Here is a 23265-nt window from a genome sequence, read left to right as displayed (position 1 = left end):
GTCTTAGGGGCATCCCACTGTTTTCTCTCAGCTTTCCGCGGTACCTGACTGTGATGCGGCTTTGTAGATTCCTCTTACTCCCATTTAGACACCCCCTCATTCCCTGGCAGCCCCGAGGCAGCCCACCTCCAGCTGTGGCTGCTGTTCTCCACACCGCTTGGTGCAAGTACCGATCGCTTTGGAGTGCCTCCCCCTTGCTCAAATAGGCAGTAATTACGGGCTTAAAGAGGTTTAGTGGTCCAGCAAACTACATAATCACCCCCTGAATTAGCCCCAGCTCATCAGCCTCAGTCCAATGAGCAGCAGTTACCGCTAGCACTAGCTAGTGCGCCGTACTCCCTTTATCCTTTATTGCACAGAGGGAAGCGCAGCGGCAGGTGTTGTGCAACATCCGGCCCCCTTAATAAATTTTGCCTCCCTGGAGCTGGAGTAAGGGGGATTAATGAAGCACGCCTTCAACTCTCACTCAGTGCAACCGCTGGCAAACAATACAAGATTCTTTTGTCAACCGGGCTCATTCTTTACATACCTTAGACGCCGAAACCTTCCTCTTAAACATGTTCGCGCACGCTAAAAAGCTTCCATATATAGGTTAGAAACTCACTCAGCTGTGTAGCTGTTGGATCATAGCGCCCTGAAACGACAGAGCAACAGCTCCAGTTACCTCCCCACATCATTCACTGAACCCTCAGACTGTGTTGAATGATACTAATTATCTATTGTCCCCAAGCAGAAGCAGGTAAATTGTCTAAAGAGTAAATGACATTCCTCTCTCTCTCTGTCTATAAAGCTAACAAGTGGGTCTGCAACTAACAATCATTTTAGTAATTAATTAATGCGACGATAAATCGGCTAAAAAGCACATTATACAGATTTTACATTTAACCACCACTAGAAATACATAAACAGACACAAATAAGCAAACAATTCAATTCATTTTTAAATAAGAAAATAAACATTTTATTACCTAAAGTGCAATATCATAGCATTCCTTTAGTAAATCTAAACCTACACCACCTGATTAGTTTTAGCTAAAACATATTTACAGAATGTTTTTTTTATATATATCTTTAATTCAAACTGTATATGTATTATTTGTACAGTTTGGCTTAATTGCTGCTCTGCGTATGTTTTTTTCCCACCAAATTACCTTGTTTTACTCTATACTCCAATTAGCGATTAATAGATTACTGAAGTAGTTGTCAACTATTTCAATATTCAATTAATAGCGATTGATCCCATCTATGGTTTCAGCTTTACTAGCAAGACTTATCTCATTCCTAAAGGCACAAGAGCACTGTTCCTCAGACAGCAACGAGCAAAAGCTCATTAACGGATTAAAAGTGTAATAACATCTGATTTTACCTGCCATGTCTTCGTTTCACAAAGAGGCGATTGAGAGATTTGACGACAAAAACATTTTTAAAGTGGGTTACTTTGCAAATGTTCTTGCATATATCAAAAATTTTCCCCTTAAAAGAGGATGGTGAATTATTCATACAGGCTTTGAGCTGATTTGCCATGGACCAACACCATAAAAAAAACACACTTTGCACTTCTTTTTTAAACATGAGCTTTTATTAGTTAGCTAAAACATTTTAGATTCCAGTTTTAAGTCACACTGTCGTAGTTAGCTCCCTTTAACTCTCTCAGAAGAGCCGTTTTCCACAGTTTGATTTCGGATCGGCGCAGCTCGAATCAGAGGAAATTAGGTTAGGGGTGCTTTGTTTCCTTTCCTCTCTGGCTCTGTTGTTGTTTTGTTCACCCTCGCTCTCTATTCTTTTTGTCTTTAATCCCCCCCTTTTCTCCCAGAGCCCGCCTTGTTGCCGGGTCCCTGCTCCCTAATGAAGTCAAAGGGATGTCAGTCGCTGCCACCTACACAGAAAGGAATTTGAAATGGCGCTGCTCTCACAGAAGCAGCGTGAACCAACACGAGTATGAAAACTTCAACTGAATGAGCAGGAAAATTGGGAAATTGAAGGGGCTTGCCGTAGCTTAGACGGCGCGGGCTTACGGTTCGGAACGCCTGGTTTTAAAGTCCGCTCGCACTCCAGGGTTTCAGGATATTTGTTAGCGCTTTGCTTCCCCAAATATTTAAAGTAATCTCATACATGTCTGGCAGGAGCTGGCTCCACAGTTTATATGTGTGTGCGCGCATGAGACAGTTCGGTATGATGCAGCCAAAAGGCCTCGGGATTAGCTGTCAGGCATTCCTGATGGGCAGCTCAGTTTCTATTGAGATTTAACCGGCGGACTCAGAGGATTCGGCCATGTGAGCACCAGGTTTTTTTCCGCGGCGGGACGGTTGCAGCAATTAAAAGTCTTTTTGGAAGCGAAGATGCGCTCTAATTAAAAGTTGTTTACTGTGAATCACTCCACTTCTTTCTTTCTTTTTTCGCATCGTCGTGCCTTGTGGCCAAGCACAGCCATCTGCCGGAAAACGTAAGCAGACTTAAAATATCATTGACCCATGTCTGCGATCCGCAGATTGTGCCGTGTCACGGCCTCGCTTCCACGGGACGCTACATTGCGACAACATATGATTTTCCTCTTTGGTATTCCCCCACCCTCCGCCCATATTTCAATGGTTGCTTTTTTATAACGCTAATGTGGCGTGTCAAGGCTTTTAACATGATGCACAGAGGCTCGGGGAGCTCAGCTTTAAATAGAAGAAAATGCAATGATAACACCTAATGGCTAAGAAGGGAATGCGCAAGGGTGTAATTATACACACACTGAGATGGTGTGTTTGGAAAATGGAGTGTACATGTTTTTAATTATATATCTGAAATGATCTACCAGTTATTCAGAAACCAAACTATAAAATGTGGAATTGTTTTTTGCTTTAAAGATAAAAGGAGAGTTTAAAAACATCGGAGGAACCTAGAAGCGTGTCTTCTTTTTCTGCATTCTTTGCGTGTTGTATGCGTCTTCCGCTTAATTGTTTTGCTTCTCATTGCAATCAAGATGCGAATTAAGCAGCTTAATTTAAGTCTGAGCAATGAGTCAAATTTATGTCTTTGAATTTCGACTTGGGTTCCAACAATCTCAAAGGCATAGATTGATCTGCCCTTATGGATAGGGAACATTGTCACTGATACCCGATTTAGAGGGTTTTTATTCCCAATATCTGGATCAATACAGATATTAACAATGGAACATATAGGTTAATGTTTGTTTGTTGAGTCTTTTTGGTTCTACATTAACTTGTAAGTTATTTTGTACAGTGCTGTTTCTATTTTCATGGCCAGTAATGGTTCGGTTATAGGTTGGACACGGGATAGGAGGACCAAAATAGGGATCCGACAGAATATTTATGCCCTTATCTCTTTGTCAAACCCTGGGGCTTCACATATCCATTTCCACATCTCCTCCTTCTGCATTTCTCTCTCGCTTCCTCCCCCCCCCCGTCTGTCCATCCCACTCTTGTTCTTGTCTGAGGACGTCCTGGGAGGAAGACGGTCAGACAGGGAGAGGAAGTTGTTACCGAAACCCCTCTTACCCACCCACACTGCGCATCTGTCCGTTCGGCCGCGCGAAAAGTTGAGCTCTCACACGTGCGCGGCTAGCCGAGCGAGTGCGTCAGCGCTGACTTGCAAAGCGAATTATTGTTTGGCCATAATGGACACACATAGCACTCTGACACTCTGCTCCATTTGATAAGACACAGACAGGAGAAAGAAGAAGAAGAAGAAGAAACAGTTCCACCCTCCCCGGCACCCTGATGCTGTGGGCCCAGCAGAGAGTGGAAATTCTCATGAAAGGAGTTGTATATTTGGAGAAGACGTATCATTAAGATAGGCTCGGGGAAGGGAGGGAAGGATGCGCAGAAACTTTCCATCTGCTCTTTTAAAGAACATGTTATTGCTTTTCGCACTCAAGGCCTTCCTTAACTCCATCTCTCTCTCCCTCCCTCGCCCAAACCCGCCGAACCACAGCCAGAATCACTCAAAGACAACGGTGAAACCCGGCGACTCGTTGCCGGGCGAGAAACTAAATCACAGTGTTTTGTCAGATAGGAGCTAATTTGGAGGCTTAGCATTGAGGAGGACAAAAACTATTTTGTCCTCCTCAATGGCTGTTTGGCTTCCTGGCCAAGTTGTGCTTGTCACTCCGCTCTGTTTATCTTTGCTTTTTTCTGGGGTTTTTTTAGGAAAGCTGTTACAGGAAAAAACCCACTGAAGCACAGCTATGAATGAAATCTTATTTTGCTTATTTGCTTCCAGTGACCCAGGCTTTTTGAAGCTTTGGGATCCCAATAAATAGGCATTTTTGGAGGTCATTCAAACTCATTCTTTGGATTATAGTTGTCATTTCCACTCATTATGTCTGACTATGGCAGGATTTTGTGTTGTGTGCTTGAAAATCTGTAAAGTGCACAAGTAGAATGGAGAATATATAAAATGCTCTTTTAAGTCTGTGGTTCATATTAGATTCGGCATACAAATAAAAAAAGAAGTGTTTCTGGTAGCCTCCTCCTAACTAAGACAATCTCTTTTTATTCAGTTGTGACATTTTTTGAAAGTGATTGGTTTTGTTTGAATTCTTCAAGATGCTGTTCATTAATAATTCTAAGGGATGCGAGTGCATGCGCTGTCACTTATTCATAGTTTTACACATTTATCTGACTTTTTAAGAGCAAAGTTCAACCAAGGGCTGCATCTACCACTGTTGTCTGAAAGATTCGTGTACAGGTCAACCTTTACTTTGTGCTATGTGCTGTTTTCTAAGAGACTTAAAATAAATTTTAAAAAGGAGTACTTTGAAATTAGCCTGGTTCTTGACAGGCAGTGAGAATAAAAATCTGCCAAAATCCAAGAAAAACAGAGCCTGGCCATTGCCTTCCTATGTAATTCTGCTCGATTCTCATCTCCCTTCAGTGCTGCGTCTGAGTTTTCCCCCATTAAGTGGGATTTCTGTGGTTGAATTTCACAGAAATCCTGTGATTTCACAGCAAGGAGAAGTTGTGACCAATGTAATCAATTTTCTGCCTTGTTTTAGTGTTGTAGTCTGCTTTTAGTTTTAGCAATGGCAGCAGAGGAAGTGAACAGAGCCGTTCAGTCCGTGTTGATCACGCTACCAAATATTGAATTAATATTAACAGCCGCCTCATTTGGCTCGGCCCAACCAGCTGTTGGCTGCCTCTGGCTAACCGTTGTTCAGTAGCAACCGTTAGCCATTAACAGCTGTTAGCCGGTTCTGAACTGGATAACTCTTCGATGCACCGAGATTTTTTCAAATGCAATCCCAGAATGGTAAGCGCTTTGTTCTAAAGATCCGAAAGGGGAGTGTTTTCAGTGTGTTTTTGGCATTAGGACGATTTTAGAATAAAACAAACATAAGAAACTGCGTCATATTAACTTGTGTAAGCTGGAGTGTAATTTTTATACTGATTACGGAGTCCTTAAAATACAGTTTGTGAAGTTAACAAAGGGGAGAAAAACAGGGGGCCCTTATGTTTTTACAAAAATATTACAAAATTCTGATCTTGTGTATTTCCCATGAACTCAGTGTCATGCATCGTCTCGTCTCGTGAGCTCACGTATTGTTACTGCCCTACCAGCCAGTTTAAAATAACTTCCTCTTCACATCGGCTCCCTTCTTCTCTTCTTGACGTCGCTCGAAGTCACACTCGCCCAACCAACCCCCCATTTTCCCACTGCCTGAAATCCTGATTATATGAGTGTGACTAGGGTTGTGGATCAGGTTTTGTGTGCATGCCTGGAAGCTACGGCGAGGGGAGCATTGAGAAAGGACATGCTTGTGCTGAGCCGTGGCCGCTGGCATGGCTGAAGCCCCTTCGGTATCACGAGGAAGACACTCCTGCCTTCAGTTCCATGGCACGCAGAATAGACTCATTGATCAGGTTTGATCAGGGAGATTTTTGAAGACATCTTTTTTCACATGATTTGTTGACATTAATATGTCATCGGAGAATTTATGTGATTCCCGTTTGTAAGCCAGGAGGGCACTTGGACCTCCACAATGCCCCGTCTTGTATTGGTAGAGTTAACGAATCCTTTGTTCGCCGATACTTCTCATTTCCACAGAGATTTTGTAAAATTAATCTTATTAGTTTTTTATGACGTTCTACTGACAGATAAACTGATAAATAGACAAACATCCGACTTTGTAACACACCTCTGCTTTCGTAGACGTGTCGCTACGTCAAAATGAGACTGGCGGCTAAACGGTAGCGCTGTCACGTTTCATGCAGTAAACGTTTTACACGCAAATTTATTTTGCGGTCCTCGCAAATCTGACATTATCTGATCAGCTTCGAACACGCGCACACGTACGCAAACCTACACAATAAACGGGGTAATCTCGAGCAAGCACACACTTCCAGCAGAGGAGCGCAGAAGAAGAAAAAAAAAAACGGTTGATGAAGTGGACACAAATTTGGCCAGAGGCGACAATGCAATTATAACTTAGCGCATGAAATTAGCCTCCTTGTGTTTCCATTCCCCACAACCAATCACATGGATAAGGAAATGCTGGGGGAAAAGAGAAAAAAATGAGTCTCCTCTCACGCTCTCTCCTCCTTGCTCAGCATTAAACACAATCCTGGTCATTATGCGCTGGAAAAACTGTAATAAAAAAAAATGAAAACGCTGGCGCCAGACTGATTTTTCTTGTCTGATTGACTATCATGAGGCCGTCGCTTTGTTAACACCGGCCACATGTGTGGTGTCAGTGTTGGTCACCCTAATTCGGGATGCAAGTAATAAATGCCAGCAACAGAAGTTATGCTTCTTTTTTTTTTTGTCTTTTCTAGGCTTTTCAGTGACATTTATTGGTTTCATAAAAACTAAACGTTTGACTAAATCAAGCCCTGTGGTTAGTAAAAGGTCGTTCTTTTTTTTTTTTTTTTTTTACTAGCATATCTCATGTAAATGGATACACAATCATTTCCAGTGTGTTCAGACACACTGGTAGTGAAATTACTTTGCTTCGTTCACCCCTGGCTGTTCTTCATCGTCCCTCCTCTTCTCTTTTCATGGCCTGCTCACGGCACAGACCCGGATTTGTCTCACTCATGAACCGGACATTGTACTGCATGAAAAAGACTCCAAGCCGCCGTGATGCCACACGCTCTAATGTAACTCCACACACTCCTTCAGTGCACATCCGCCTGCTATATATATAAACAGGTGGCTCGGCGTTAACTGTTCTCAGCTGGCTCGTGGTGGGGGCGACTCGTAAAGCCGCTTTGAAACAGGCTCAGTTTAACTGACCAATCGGATGCAACAATATGCATCCAGGTTTCCTTTTGGCATCCAAAAATAAGCCAGCAACCTAAAGTTGATTGATTTAGTTCCAGTTTTATGACTCTGACCATGCCAGAGCGTTCGCGAAAGACTATGGCTGCGTTTCCATTGTCTTTAAAAGTGCGCCAATTGAAATTTGCTCAATGGAAAAAGGTCAATTTTGAAAGAACTCATGTTTTTCGATTAAAACATTTTTGCCCCAGGCTGAGGGGATGTTTCGGCCGTATCAAAATTAGTGTGTTTCGTAAAACTGCAATGGAAACACTTGTTTTTTTTCTCCTCAAACGAGTCGCAACCGGATGTTGCCACTAAAGACGGAGAGGACGACCGGAACGGGGTGGAGGACGATGGCCTGGCATGTTTCTTTTGAACGATTTATCATGTGAACAAACTCATTCACGTGATCTTAGCTGCATTTCTTATTTAAATGGAAACACCGCAATTGTGAAAATTGCGTTTTTTTCGACCGATGTTAAAGTTTTGCGCACACTTATACTGGAAACGCAGCTTCTCTGTGTGCGGGAATGTGAGACTTTTTAGGAGATTTTATCACGGTACAGGAACTCTATTGCGCCTCAATAGACAAACCCTTTAAATATCGAGGTCTTTTAATATTGCAAGATTTTGTGCATTGGAATTTGGAAAAATCACAAACTCTATCTCCTAAAATCGTTATTAAATGCATTAAGAGCTCGCTTGGATTTGTTGAGCTGAAGTTATTTAACCCTTTAAAGACCTCTTAAACTGGATTAAAAGCCTCACTGAGAAGGTATTATGTATTTCTAGGGATTCCCCTCTTCCCATTTTAAGATGGAGGATAAAAGAAAGCCAAGGACGCATTCGATATGCCACAGTGAAAATGTATCAATCTAAGGAGCAAACTTAACGGTTAAATCAGTGTTACGATCTATAACCGGCGGGAGTGAAGACAAAGGGTTACGTGAGTGTTAACCATCTTCTCTTGTCTTTATTCCTTTGGGTTGATGCTACATACAGTATTCTCATCTCACTGATTACATATGCAGCGGGGCGAAAGGGGTGGGGGGCGTCGATGCGAATATATTTGTGTAAGAGGCTACCTAATTATCAGAGCTGGTTCTCCACTTCACTTAACTTTCTAATTGGCTTGCCTTTTTGGCTGCCATTAATTACAAGATTTCATATTCAATTAATGATTTGTGTGTGTGTGGAGGGAGGAAGAGCTTATTGATGCGCTCATACTCACACCAACTTACAGTATAAATCTAGATATAGACACACACGGACACACACGTCTCATTTCTACCTTGTTTTTTTTTTTTTTTTTTTTTTTTTGCTCATGCGATTGTTCACATCAAGGCAGACGCTTCAACCAGAAGCTTCATCAATCAGTTTGTGGTCATTTAAAAAAAAAAAAAAAAAAGATCCTTCTCATGCATGTCGTCTTTCTCCTCCCTCAGCATCCCTACCCCTCAGAAGAACAGAAGAAACAGCTGGCGCAGGACACAGGACTCACCATCCTACAAGTGAACAACTGGTAAGTCGCTTCGGAGTTTACATGCAGTCGATTTTTTTTTTGTTTTTTATTTTTTTCGGGGTGGGACCGCCTGGGGCTATCCTAGTTCTTAATGATTGGAATTAATGCCTCCCCTCCTCCCATACTTTTCATCCCTCTCTTGCTGAATTCCTCCTCAACCCAGATCAATCCACGTGAGGAGATATGGCCTGGAGTGGTTTCTCTCTCTCTCTCTCTCTCTCTCTCTCTTTTTTCCTCAAAAAGCAACTGCTTAACTCAGCCCCGACATGAGCATCCATGTAAATTAACTATCTTTAAAAAAAAAAATCCAATAACATCATTCATTATGTGCAAGTTAGATGAGGATGATCACTTGAAAAGTGGTAGCTTACAGGGTAATTATAGGTGTTTGGCCCATTCATTTCAGGGTTTATGGATTCTTTTTTAGCCTTACTGTAATTAACGTTCATTTTAATCTTTGGGCTTATTTTGTTTAAGTCGATTGCAATATTTAAGCAGAATGTTAAAATCTAGGATTAGTTTTACTCTTAATAGCAAAAAATACTAATTGCTTTGATTTGTTGTCCTACTTAGTGACTTTAGTCATTTTTTAGCAGTACATGCAGCTCATGGGGGTAGATGAGACATTAAGTTGGGGTCACTAGATGAGATGACTGTTTTTTTTTTTTTTTTACTTTGGAGGATTTCTGCAACGTTAAAATCCTATTTGTAAATCTACAAAGATTTACAAACAGCTTTGTTTTTACCGGTACGGGTTTTACAAACTGCAATTTAATAACCGGTCTAGAAAAATCTTAATGGAACTCTACAGAATACTTCGCAACGACCGTCTCAGATCTCACGTGCCACGTTACACCATATGTCTGTGTCACTACACTACTGCTAGTATTTGAACCATGACCAGCTGGCATCATGCAGGTCTTCTGAAACACAAACTCTGCATTGATGAAAACTCACCATGGCATTCCAGATGCTCGAAACTGAAAGTGAAACTGGTGGCATGACCTACTTTATGACTGCTGTAAATTTCACATCTTTCATCCCGACCTACGCACACAATTCATGCTGCATCAAAAGCAACAGAAAACGTTAAAGATGCGACACTTTAAAAACCTTAAAATCTGCATCAATTCCTCATCTTTAGATTTGCTGAATGTGTGTTTTTCATGAAGACAGAATACGTGACAAGCGAGGCAACAGATTGAGAGCAATTTATGTATTTTAGATTGACTATACAAATCAGATGCTGATTTCATGCATGCCTATATGATCTTAGGGTGTAGAAATTGTTTGTATCTCTTCTGTTACCCAGTTATATTTCTTCTTTTTTTGACAGGCTACATTAAATATTGACACTTAAATGCGTTTAAAGTTCTGGGAACGTCTTCAGTGCTTTCTGTGTTGGTACGACTGGTGTCATTAAGCCTATTTTAGGGTGCTGAAGCCTCTGAAAAATTGTTTTAAGCCCCTCTAAATAATTGGGTGTTTATTATTTTTATTTTTATTTAGTTGTTGTTAAAAAAAAAAAAACTGCCAGCAAATTCAGTATAATTTGGCCAGAATATGCCACAAATAATTATGTTTATCTTGGCAACATTTACTAAGAAATCATTTGTTATATTGATCAGCTGTTCACAGTCATATTTTGTAGTGTGAGTTTTCCATTACCCTGGAAACTAGTTTGAAAAAAGCAACTTCTCAGTTTTTGTTTGAGAGATTTTCTACCTTCTTGTTGTGTTTGCTCAGATTCTGGGGGCTAAACCCCCCCTTGTCCTTTAAACCTAGTGACGGCCCTGGTTGTCACCCAGCCCAAAGAGCAGGGCTCATTAATTGAGCATTGCGTCTGAACAATTACTTTCTTTCTTACTTTGCAACAAGAGTTTTAACTCCCCATTACATCAGAGCTTAAATGAATCACTATCACAAGATCTCATAGCTCCAGCATTTCAAATATTTTTGGAACAACTTTAGCTTTTAAAGTCATCCTTGTTAACAAGGGGGCCCCACTTGGAAGTCTACAGCCTGGCTGCTAACCTGCCTCTGCAAATTACCGCTCTGCGAGTGCCAACTGGGCAGCTAATTGCAAACAAGTGTGACTGGCCAGGCTCATAAAATAAGGTTGCTAACTATCCGTTTTAACCTTAGGTAACACTGTTAAAGGTAGAAAGGGGCCCTATGTCCTCGCGCGGCCAGTCTTATCAGTGAGATAGCTATCAGCACATGCTTAGCGTTATTAGCCGTGTCTAATTAAAGGGGCTGAAGCCCGGGTAGCCGAGGCACGGCCCTGGCAGAGCGCGTTTGATCTGCGCAGCCCTTAAAATAATCCTTGAAAGCGCCTTGCGAGGTGCGGGCATAAAAACGAGCGGAGGAGAGGCGAGAAGAAAGCGATGAGAGGCCTAGCAAGAGTGAAAAATAGATGAAGAGCAAAAAAAAAAAAAAAAAAAAACAGCGTGAGATAAGGACAAGAAGGAGGGGAAAAGATCAGGCCTGATAACTCCCCCATTACCAGCCGTCTAATGATGTTAACATTATTCCCAGCCATTGTTCGGTCTGAGACCTCAGAGACGTTAGATTAGGGTATGATGGATCAGTCTGTGGAGGATTATACCCAACACAAACACACACACACACACACACGCACACACCCCTACACACACACACAAACACGCACACACACACACACACACACAGCCTTCTGACCAAAGGGAATCCTGTAGAGGTTCTCAAATCACGTGACCCCCCCCAACCCCACCACCTTTAAAATCCAAGGGAGGGGATCACTTCTTACAGCTGTGATGTTGTGCGTGTGTGTGCAAGAGACAGATAGACGTACACAGTCACATGAACTGTAGCTTGGTCTCCTTACCTTGAGTGTGTGTTTGTTTTGTTTTCTGTACGGGTACGGCAACAAACCCTGAAGGTTTGTGTGTGTGAGTGAGTGAGAGAGAGAGAGAGAGAGGGAGAAAGCAAGGCCACCACACACACTGTGCAAATCGTAGGTGGCTAATCTTGGTTTGTGGAAGATGTCGTGTGTGTGTGTGTGAGAGAGAGAGGAACCGGGGGTGGTTAATCTAAGGGGTATTAACTGTTAAACCCTGCATGCTGGGATCCCGCTGCCCCCTCACATTTCGATATATACAAGTGTGTCCACATGCGTGTGTGTGTGTGGGGGGGGGGTATTTGTCCACAGGCAGATTTCCATGCATGGTTCGGTTGTCTGAGCAAGCGAGCCGCAAGTCGCGGCTTGAAAGGACAACTGAGAATTAAAAGAAATACAAAGAAAATGAGGAGAAAGAGATAAAAGCAGGAAGAGAACGATTAGAAGAAGAGAGAGAGGTGGGGAAGAAATGGAAAAATAAAAGATGGACAATGACGGAGTGATGGAGAGAGAGAGAGAGAGAAAGACAGAGGGCGGTTATGTTAGGGGAACTGCCATTTCACTGGCGTGTTGTTGCGCTGGATGGGAAGCCCCGTCATTGGGTGTCTCCATAGCAACCCCTAGTGATGTTACCTCCTGACCCACTGATTTAGTGAAGTCAATTTCCCTAGATGTGATTCTGTTTGTCAGCGGCTATTGGAAAAACACACTCGTTCGCACGTAGACGTGATCAAATTCAGACGCACACACACACACAATGCACACACACACCCCCACACACATCCACACACATGCACGGTGCGCAATCGTTGTCAGTTTCCACCGAATCCTCTCCGCAACTTCAGAGGGCACGGAGCGCTTAGCGGGAGTGTTGCTTCGAGTTGCTCGAAAACCATTTGAGTTTAATTCGTGCCTCTGTGGTCAAACGACCACAGAGGCGCGGCGGGGTCGTCCGTGTTTATGTCGTCCCAGCAGAGGAGGGTTTAAAGATGAAAAGTGTACGACTGCGCGCACGGACGGAAACGCACGCCCCGTCACGTGGTAGAGCGACACAACGCCGGCGCGCGCGCACAGATTTTCTCCATCGTCATGTGCTTCATCACACAGCGTCTTGCTGCTGCACACTCGTGTAACTCTCTCCTCTTGCTCTTTTTCTCTCTCACGCACCGCGGATGTGTTAACACACATGTCTCCGTGCATTATTGATGAGCGAGCACGTGGTGGGGCTCGGCGAGATTAAATAAAAATGCTAAAGGCCGGCAAGGGGCCGCAGATCACTCATGAATTATTGGCAGAAGTACGCTGCACCAGGGAATCTCAATTTGAATGGAGAGAGATTCGTGCAGAGTAGAAAGAGAATTGAAACGAAGGAAGGCCCAAATGGAGATGCACACACACACACACACACACACGGATGAGGAAAGTTACAGATACACTTGGTGGACAGGGGCGCTGTCCAAGCACAAATGTCCTTAGACCCACGTGGACACATACAAGAACTGATTGATTTCTTCTTATTATTAGTACCAAGATTCTGAGCTTTCCTATGAGATGATGATGAATGTGGCATCAATGAAAAATCCTTAGTGATTAGAGGAAGATACTTAGTGATGCTTCAAGGTCTTTGAGCAGTAGATTATAAAGTCATCAGTATACAAGTGGACTTATGTACCCCTTAGCGAGTTGCAGTGAGTCTGACGTACACTTTCCTGTCAGATGCATACAATAAACATGCAAAAGTATTCATGAGTCAAAATTCAGCTCGAATACTGTCAGTCAGGAGACAAAACGGGGGGAGAGTCATTTATTCTGACAGACTGTGAAGGTAAAAACAGAGAAAACGACCATTTTTCCAAATCATTTTCTCATGCAATGTAAAGTTTACGAAACTTTAACAAATTCCGCAGGTCTGCGACTTTGTCTGGTCAATTTTTGGCTAAAACGTTTTCATTTTCCATTCAGCGAAGTTACTCGGTGGGTCGAGTATCCAGAAATTTCACTCAAGACAAAGGAGCGATACTTCATAGCGAAAATGCTCAATCAAAAGTACATTTTTCTCCAAAACTTGCTCTAGTAAATGTAACCGAGTTGATGTACGTGGTTACTACCCACCTCTGGCCATTGATCACACCTCAGCAGGAAGAAAAAGTCTTCATCACGGCGAACCACAAGCAGCACAGGCTCACGAAGATAAGGTATCGTGAGAACGTGCACATTTGTTTGGAAGATAAAACTAATGCTGACCTGCGCGGACTCGGGCGTATCTGCACGCGTATCTCTCTGCAGCCACTTTATCAAAGTGTTTCAGAACAACACAACGCAATTATGCAGCACTAAATACAGGCAGCAGCTAAAAGCTCAATGTGCATCATATAAAACGTCTCTCTGTGGCAGCAGTCAGTATCTCTGCGCTAAGTTCTCCTAACGCTCCGGTGATGTAAAAATCGATGCGCAGGTCATCAGGTTTCCCTTGTTGGCTGCCCCTCTCCTTCCTGCCTGCAATTTAATAATACCCCTTTAAAGGCAGTGTTTAAGCCCCGCCGAGCAATTGTTTTGTCAATAAGACCTCCTTTTACGAACGTCTTAAAAGCCTGGACAGAGAGGGAGAGAGAGAGAGTTTGGAGGAGAGGATTCAGAAGGAGCTGGCTGGACGAACGGTGATGCAGCCGAAGAGGGCGTGGCGCGGCACAAGTGCATCTGCTGCTTATCGGGTTTCTGAAAGCATGGGGTCGACACAAAACAGAGCCGAGCGGGGGAGGCAGAGGAACAGAGCAGACACAGATAAAGGTGGAGGAAACAAGAATGTGGAAAATTTGAGTTTAGCTCTTCTAAAATGAACATAGGAGCCCATTTAAAAACCTTCCTGTACGGCTTTATGGGTTAGATTGGAATTTGGAGGCGCCATCTTTGAGATTCTAGTGGTAGATTTTTGTCAAAACAAAAAAAAAGAGAAGAGTAATAATAACTTTTGAGTACGTGCTGGAAGTTTGTGTTGGGAAGTAAAGAAATACATTTTGAACATTCATCATTCGCTAAGCAGAAAAGACAAGTTTTATTCTTATTGGCATGGTAGGAAGGCAGAAAGTGTTTGGATTTCATTTTATGCTTAACAAACCTCTCCCACATCCTGATAGTTTAGGTCATTTCTATTACATAATGCTCAGTACGTCAAAAGATGTTTAGAAAAAGAACAAAAAGTTGGTGAAAGGACTTCCAATTTTTTTGAAAAAGACTTAAACTTATGGAAAGAAACCTATTTATCTATTTATTTTTATCACTTTGTTAGTAAACCCTATGAGAATGCATATCATCACCTTCCCAAAAGAATGGCTTGAGTGATTTTGGCAAAAAATAAATCACAACCTCTTCCTTTCCAAAACATGTTTCAGCAAAAACACAAACAAACAAAAAAAAAATTACACACACTTTGGCAAAAACTGACGTGTGCCATTATTTTAGGAAGGGGACGAAATACAACTCTACTTATGCCTGCAGACATATATAAATACAGAAAGTGTTTTCATTTTGTTCTCTCTCCTGACAACAACAAACACGCTCAATATCTGATATTTTATGTGATTGCTGTTATTTAATGCTCAGAATATCAAACGATCTTGACGGCTAAGTTGATGGCTCGAGTTTTGTGGAAGGAAACCGATTTATTTGCTTATATTTGTCACTTATATCAATATTTTGTTTGTAAAACCCTATAAAAAATGCATATGCTGCTGGGCTTCTGGATGTTCTGGTTCCTCCTTACAGACTTCTTGTCTACAAACATTGTGTTGCCAAGTACGTTTGGTTTTGCCTTCATATTAAATGATTAAATAATCAGATTTACTGATTAAATCAGACAGGGGCTCATAAACTATCCCCAGTATGAGTGCTGTCGCTTCGGATAGCCTACAGTGTCGGTTATTGCCATGAATAAGACTAAATAATCCAGGTCCAAGTGGTAAATAATGAAACAGTGAAACGTAAGAGAAAGAGAGGAAAACGGGTACAGTGAGACGAGTTGTGAGGCTCGGTATGTTGACAGGCCAGAGAAAGGTAGATGCTGGAACTTGTTCGCAGAAACTCTTCTGGGGTGTGTGTGTGTGTGTGTTTTAGAATTAGCAGGCCAAGTTTCAACCCATGCCCCGAAGCCTGTTTCGTACACTTTGCTCCGTCAGGTTGCTTCACTCTGAAACTCTCTGACATTACAGCAGACACACACACACACTTCAGATATGACCTCACCCTCGGTTTCCCAGTGCAGGCTTAAGATGCATGAACAATTTCAAAAACGATATCGGAATCTCTCAGTTGCTAGCAATAGCCCTTTACGGGAATCTTCAGCCTGTGCCGACACAAACCCGATCTTTACTGTATTGTGTCAACAGAAATCCGCGTGGTTGGTGTGTCGGTGCACAACCTTACACACATGCAAAAGATGCACCCACTCCACCGAATGCCATCCCTCCTCCTCCTCCTCTTTCTCCCCCTCTCCTCCCCGTGTTTCTCTTACATCACAGCCCGCCGCCCGAGGCCAAACCTGCATTTCTCTTCATTCGCCCCTCGCTCTGTCTTTTTTTCTTATTTTTTATTATTCCCTCTTCTTTTCTTCCCACTCCTCTCCTTTGCTTTTCAGCCTCCTTTTATAGTGGGGATGGGAGGAGGGGCTAGTTCCAAAACATGAAAGGGTGACAGAATGCGAATGCCACGGTCTGTGTGGAAACCCACACGGTCGCCGTCGTACTCTCCGCCGTCCGTCCGTCGGGCGTTCTCACGTTGACGTTTGCTGTGAAAAGGGGCCAAACGGCAAAGTGTTTTGTAGCACCAAAGTAAAGACAAAGACTGGATGTAGGGATGACATTCATTTTCTACTAATAAATTACGGGTGTTTCCGACATAAATCACTTGCTTCGGTTGGCTTTCTGGTGAAATGTGGCCCCCTCCAAGCCTCCGCTTAAGCTATTATGTCAAAATCTTACTCGCTGCTACTGTAAAAAGACATAATATGACGCTTGGGCTGTGTCGATTTTTCAATAAAATATTGCTGTGTTTGCACGGCCCATGCCAAGCTAGTGAGCATGTGGGGGGAAAAAAATAACGATACATTTTTTGCTTTCAGTCTGCTGACAGTGGATATTTGCTGTCCAAAAAAAAAAAAAAAGCTACCTTCACTTGTTTCTGAGCAGCAGTGAGGATCCCCCATGGTGAAAGCTGCTGCGAGCTGCTGGGGGAAGTGACACGCGCAGTGGCAGGATATGACACGGGCAGTATGGAGCGGGATTTAGGTCACCCAGTCCGTTTGCAGCAGTGCCCGTCGCAAAACCCCGTCAGCAACACAGCCTGTGTGTGTAACCGCTCTCCACCAGATATCCTTTTTATTTTTTTCTATTTGGAAACTGAAGAGACGTGTAACAGATTCATTTTGTAACTAAGCGTATTTATATTTATAGTTGACAACCTCTCGCACTGTAAATAAGGTGATACATATGTAACACTCACCCCCAAAGTGGCTCAAATGGAACAGAGCTCCACATGCATTCTCAGCGTGTGCTGTGCATCCACGGTGAGAGCCACACCAACGGTTCGATCCAAGCCCGAAGGCTAGAGGACACAGGCTGGGTCCGCTGCGGTCGGGGAGCCGACAGCGGCGCTTGTTTCTGACCAGCACCAGGCTTCCAGCCATCCCTTTCTCTCTCCAGTATTGATGGACAAAGGTGGCTGAGTTCAACAGTGGCACAATGTGCCAGAAATGAAGCAGGGACAAAGATGAAGCCTGAATCCTATTTGGTTGTGTTAAGCCCAGACTTAGTTTGGGACTTTTGCTTTTAGCTCTTATTTTGAAGCAACAAAGGAGAAGCAGGAAACCAGACACTGGTTAGGGTAATGTTCATGCTTCTAGTTGAGTTCTTTGCATAGTGAAATTCTCTTTTAACCTCTAAAACATCCCCATCCTATTCCACTCTACCCTACACAACCCCATTTTGCCACCTTTTTCATATCCTGCCCTACATTCCTTATCCTTTTATATTCTACTTTGCCCTCTCTGTCCTACCTTAACCTACCTTATTTTGATGTCTACCCTACTTTATCTTCCATACCATACCCTACTATATTTCACTTTACCCTCCACACGCTAGTCTACACTGTGCCTCCCTCCTTGTTCTACCATTCTTTACCCTTCCTACATAATTCAATGCCATTTCACCTCCCTAATGGCTAGGGGAGTAAATTTGCTTCACTCAGAAAGAGGAGCTGGAGTCAGATTTGACCACTGCATCTCCTTTCAAATGTCTAAATCTCTGTCTTTATCCTTTTTATTTATTTATTTATTTTTTTTGCCATCGTTATTTTTGCGCCTGTCTGAGTTTCATGCGCCTCTCGCTGTCTGTGTTTCTGAATGTCGTCTTTTGGCACGTCCCATTCAGATGTCAGTAGTTGCTGCAGAACCAGCTCCTGTGAGAGTCACTGAGTTCACGTGCGGTTTTCAAGTGGCAAATATTTCCTCTGTTTGACTCTGTGAGGCACCTGGTTGCCATGGACACGCACATAAACAGACCGAGCTCCTCTCCAGGCTGTGTGAGCGGCTTTGCCGGCCTGCTGCTCCACTCTGTAAAACCAGTTTTAGTGGTGGATTCATGGCCCTTTTAATGGACACTGGGCTCTTTAGGTAGTGGAGCAACAGGAACACTGTCTCTACCTTGCACACACATACATGCCTGCATTTTATGTGGGAGAAGGAATGGAGATTAAGCGACCCCGTGTCTGTTTACGGTCCGAAGCTCCAGTTGAACTTCACACAGTTTCTCCTGAGTTTTTCCCCCCTCCCTCCATATGTGACCCTGTAAATCCACCTCATGTTATTAGAAGCTGAAAAAGCCCCTCCATGCACTCGCCGTGTTTGTGTGCGTCGGCGTCCGTGGGTGTGTCGCCGCATAGCTGCCGAATGCGTTTGGAGATGGTTCAGGACGCGTTCGCCTGCCAAGAAAGGCTTGCAAGTTGTGCTGACTCCAAACACAGGCCTCTTGTCTCATAACATATGAGGTGCAGTCTCACGGCGCTCCGTCTTTGTCCTCTGACTCCTAAATGACCTCACTCTAAACGAACCTCTCAGGCGTTTCTCCGTCCATATGGTTTTAAACCTCCGGGCGTGTGTTTTTGCATCCTTCACAGCCTAATGCAGAGGTAATGAGCACTTGGCCGCACCTTTTTTGTTTTTTTTTTTCTCAGAGAACTGATGCAAACTGACGCTTTCTATAGGCGGCGGGCAGGACAGCGGGCTGAGCAATGCGTTGCGTGTTTTGGAGTAGGAGTCTCAGATGTTTGACCCGCAGCGCCGTACGGTTTGTTCCAAAACCCAAACATATAATTACAAATCCTTAAAGCGCTGAATTTTATTGAGGGACATAAAGGTGAAGTGTGCCGAATACAACTCCACAGTTATTATTAGTTGTAAACAAATCCTGAAAAGCATTCGATTTTCATCAAGCTTCCTCTACAATTATCTACTGTTTTGAGTTGATCTCATGCATAAAATCCAAATTAGCTCCATTCGATTTGTGATTGGCTGTGAATACTTTAGCAAGGCACTGCGATTGGGCCAAAAAGTCCTGAGAGGTGGTTTGCGGTGGGAGGGGGGGTGAGAATGAGGAAAACTTTCCGACAAGCAAAAGCACGCAGCCGTGTTGTTCGTCTGTAACAAGGCATGTAGGTGTTTGTACTTGCTGAAAGCTGTGCAGACAAATTAGGGACGGTGCGTAATCTTTTGACTCAGTGCTAAATATGGTTTGCTAATGAATAGTTGCAGCCTTTTTTTTTTTCTCCCTCTACCAAATCCGCATCTAAGCTGAAAGCTTAAAATTCCTCATAACCAGTGGTTCTTATCTTGCGCTCAGGTTTTCCACAAATGCCCTCGGGACGCTCAGCCAAGGTGGGCACGGTTTGATTGATACAGACCGGGGAAGAAAACGTATTCATTAGCCGATAATGCATTTTGTTTTCGCACATTTCCAAGGGGGATTAAGTGGAGATAAGGAAAAACGCAGGTAGGCATCATTTTTGGGAGGTTTTACAGCACAGGAAAGCAACAGCAAGGAGAACATCGACGCTTACGCCGCGGCAAAGAGACTCGCAGACACAAATAAGCAGTGAATGCATGCAAAGAAGCCCAGTGAAAGTTTTGTTGAGTCACCTTTGGCTCCAGTTGTAGCTTGGGGTACGTCTCCACCAGCTTTCTACCTCTAGATCTTTTCAAAATCAACCTTTTTCCAGTTTTTCAGTTAATTTAGGTCCAAACTTTGCTTTGACCTAAACTATTGGATTGTAATTCTGACTTTATGTTCACATCTATCATTCTGTCAGAAGGTGAACCTCTGCAGGATTTGGCAGCTTTCTCTACTTTTTCTTTTTTCAGAAATGCTCTGGATTTAGATCTAATGATTCTCCTACCAGCTCCCATTATGGCATAATGCTGCCACCACCATGTTTTACAGTGAGGATGGTGTGTTAGCGTTCCTCTACAAAAATGGTTTTGTGCGTCTATACTCACGATGATTTCTAATTAAGAGACTTCTTAAAAGAATTTTTTGCATTTGGTTTTATTTCGGGGTAGCGTAGTAAAAGAGCTGGAACATATAGGCAACCCACAGTAGAAAAGGAAAGCATTTTCAGTCCACTTTACAAGAATAGAATAGAAAAAGCCTTTATTGTCCTATAAAGGGGAAATTCAGGTGCAACAAATCTGAAACAAACTTCCAGAAAACTGATAAACAGCCGAAACACTGAGTTCCTTTAAATCGAAACTAAAAACTAAGACAGTCTTTACAACACTGATCAACATACTTGTTGTGTATTGATGATTTTGATGATGGCACGTGACAAAATCCAATGTTTGTTACTGGTTCCAGCATTTGGACTGTATGATGCTTTCACGATGCAAAGCGCGTACAACTGGCTTGATGCTGAAATGCGCAACACAAATAAACTTGATTAAACAGCATCAACGGATATAAAGGGTCACGCAAAAAAGGCCTTGGTGTTAAAAACAATATACAAAGAAACAATAAGGCCATAACACAAAAATACCGTGCAGTTATGAAAAATATAAATATTGGATGAGTTGAGTCACTTTTCCAAAAATGTACCTAACGTGTTTTGAACATTGAAAACGACGGACTGTTTTGCAATACCAGTGCAGACTTTACTGCTTTGCGCTAGTCCGTCATGTAAAAACCCAGTAATGTGGAAAAAATTCAAGAAGTGTGAACACTCCAGTCGAGGCGCGCATAAACAACATAAATTCACTCTCGCTCGCGGAGTAAACAAGTAAATCCCAGATCCTTGTTTCCGCTCGTGTTTATCCTTCGCGCTCGCCTGGACGGGAACGTTCGGCTTTGTGCAGGCGGTCGATGTCAGTTAACATAAACTAATCTGGTTCGTTCAGGAGGACGAGGGAGGATCAAGCCGACTTGTCAGCCGGGGAGAGAAACTCAGAACTGCACTTCCATCACACGCCCACAGGCAGCGCGCCTCCAACCTTCCACAAGATGCCTGCAGCTTTTCTACAAAGTCACGTTAAGGACCGAAGGCAGGGCCGCTATTTATTAGTGCGGCTGCGCCACCGGCGTGTGGAGGAAGGATACGGGGGCCGGGGCGTTAATTGTGGTTTTTGCGGCAGACAATTGATGCTAGGAAGCGCGGTGACAACCTGATGATAAGTACACGGCTACCCGTCAGAGCTTGCTTTTTTCCCCTTTGTTAAATCAAACTGATTGGCAGGCAGGAGGCGTGTGTGTGTCTGTGTGTGCGTGTGTGTGTGTGTGTGTGTGTGTGTGTGTGCGTGCGTGTGTGTGGTTGCAGAGTTATTTTAAGCGGCTCTCGGATATGAATATGCATGCCAGACTCTCTGTTGGCGTGCGCCGAAATGTGCCGACTGCTTCAGAACGAACGGAGCCGATCCCGAAATATCCAGCTGTGCTGCAAAACGTGGGGAGTTTGTGTAGGCCGCCTGAGTGTGCAGAAAGTGTCTCAGGTTACTAACTGGCGAGTGAGCGCCGAGGACGCGGCGCTCGGCTGGCGTGTGTGTTTCAGGTCTCGTCTTACCAGCGTAATAGCCGGTTTGTGGGCTCAGGAGACGTGTGACGACGTGCGCCGCAGATCCCGAGGAGCTGCGCTCGAATTCAAATCAATGAGCTCGCAGAGTAACCTTTTGTGTATCCAGTCTGCATCTTTCCGACGCTCGTTATTGAATTATCGCCTAATTGGTCACGCAACAAAGGCAGCTGATGAAAAAGACAATTTCTTGCTTTTAATTGGGCATTTCACGTGCGCTTCGCGTACACCTGTGTGCAGCTGACTCGACTCGGTGTGTGTCGGTGTGTGTGTAATCAGAATGGGACATTAGCGAGGGCTTTGGCAGACGCCGTCGCAATCAGTTCCACTCTTCCCGGTGGAGGAGGGAGAAAAGGTTGGAGAATTAATTGTTACATTAGAAGTGTCCGGTTCCTTGCGAGAGTCCTCATAACTCTCGCACGTGGGCACATTTTGTCACACCTCCACCTCGCCCTTCAGTGGATTTGATCAGAGTAACGCATAACTGTGAAGTGGAATAGAAATGATTCGTTTGTTTTTAAAGAGTTTAAAGATTAACAACTTAACTGTCATTCATGGAAGTGTTTTTGGGGTGGCAGCTAAGGGGGGGGGGGGGGGGGGGGGGTTAAAGATCTGAAAAGTGTGGCGTGTATTTGTTGTTCAACCCCTTTTGCTCTGGTACCAATAAAATACAGCATTCCAAGCCCACCTGATTTGTCTAAACCGAAGAAGGGGAGAAGAAAATGAAAAAAAAAAGGCTAAGATTAAACGTTCAATGTCCAAAGCACGGTGGTGGCAGCGTCATGCTGTGTGGAAGGATTCCTTTGGCAAAGACAAGGAAGGTGATCAGAATGTTGCCCTTTGAAACAAGATGGCCAACTAAACGCTCCGTGCAAACAAACAATTTTCAAATGACTATCATGTTTTAGAGGTCCATATCTTGAAAACCATACGTTTGTTTTCACACGAGGAGTCAAGTTTATTTCTGCATCACATTTCAGCAGCAAGACAGTTCAAAGTGCTTTGCATCATGAAAACATAAAACAGTCACCAATTATGAAAACAAGTAATAAACATATTTTGTCAAATGTCACGATCAAAATCATCAATACACATCAAGTAAGTCGATCAATGTTCCAGTTACTACTAATCAAAGGCGACTCTAGACTGATTTAAAGGAACTCGGTGTTTCGGCTGTTTTGCGGTTTTCCTGATGTGTGTTCCAGATTTGTGGCGCATGGACGCTGAATGCTGCTTCTCCATATTTGGTTCTGGTCCTGGAGATGCAGAGCAGAACCAGTACCCGAAGGCCTGAGAGGCCTGGATGGTTGCTACGACGACGGCAGATCTTTAATGCATTGCGGTGCTGAGCCGTTCAGTGATTTATAAACTAACAGAAGTCATTTGAAGCCTCTGAGCTACATGGAGCCAGTGGAAGGACTTTAGATTCGGGGTGATGTGGTCTCTCCACCTGGTTTTAGTGAGAACATGATCAGCAGCGTTCTGATTGACCTGCTGCA

The 23265-nt window shown here is 43.5% G+C and overlaps 1 protein-coding gene across 1 annotated transcript in view; it reads left to right on the top strand.

The window, feature by feature from the left end:
• Positions 1 to 23265, top strand: part of meis1 (Meis homeobox 1) — a 107370-nt gene that overhangs the window by 66752 nt on the left and 17353 nt on the right. Inside the window, exon 9 of the mRNA XM_023327563.1 lies at positions 8711 to 8787. Coding sequence (XP_023183331.1) covers positions 8711 to 8787 — 77 coding nt within the window. The remainder of the gene's footprint in view (positions 1 to 8710; positions 8788 to 23265) is intronic.

The sequence above is a fragment of the Xiphophorus maculatus genome, chromosome 22 (genome assembly GCF_002775205.1).
Source record: "Xiphophorus maculatus strain JP 163 A chromosome 22, X_maculatus-5.0-male, whole genome shotgun sequence".
In the NCBI taxonomy this organism is placed as follows: domain Eukaryota; kingdom Metazoa; phylum Chordata; class Actinopteri; order Cyprinodontiformes; family Poeciliidae; genus Xiphophorus; species Xiphophorus maculatus.
The sequence above is the reverse complement of the archived record's forward strand: the minus strand, read 5'-3'. Positions and strand labels throughout refer to the sequence as shown.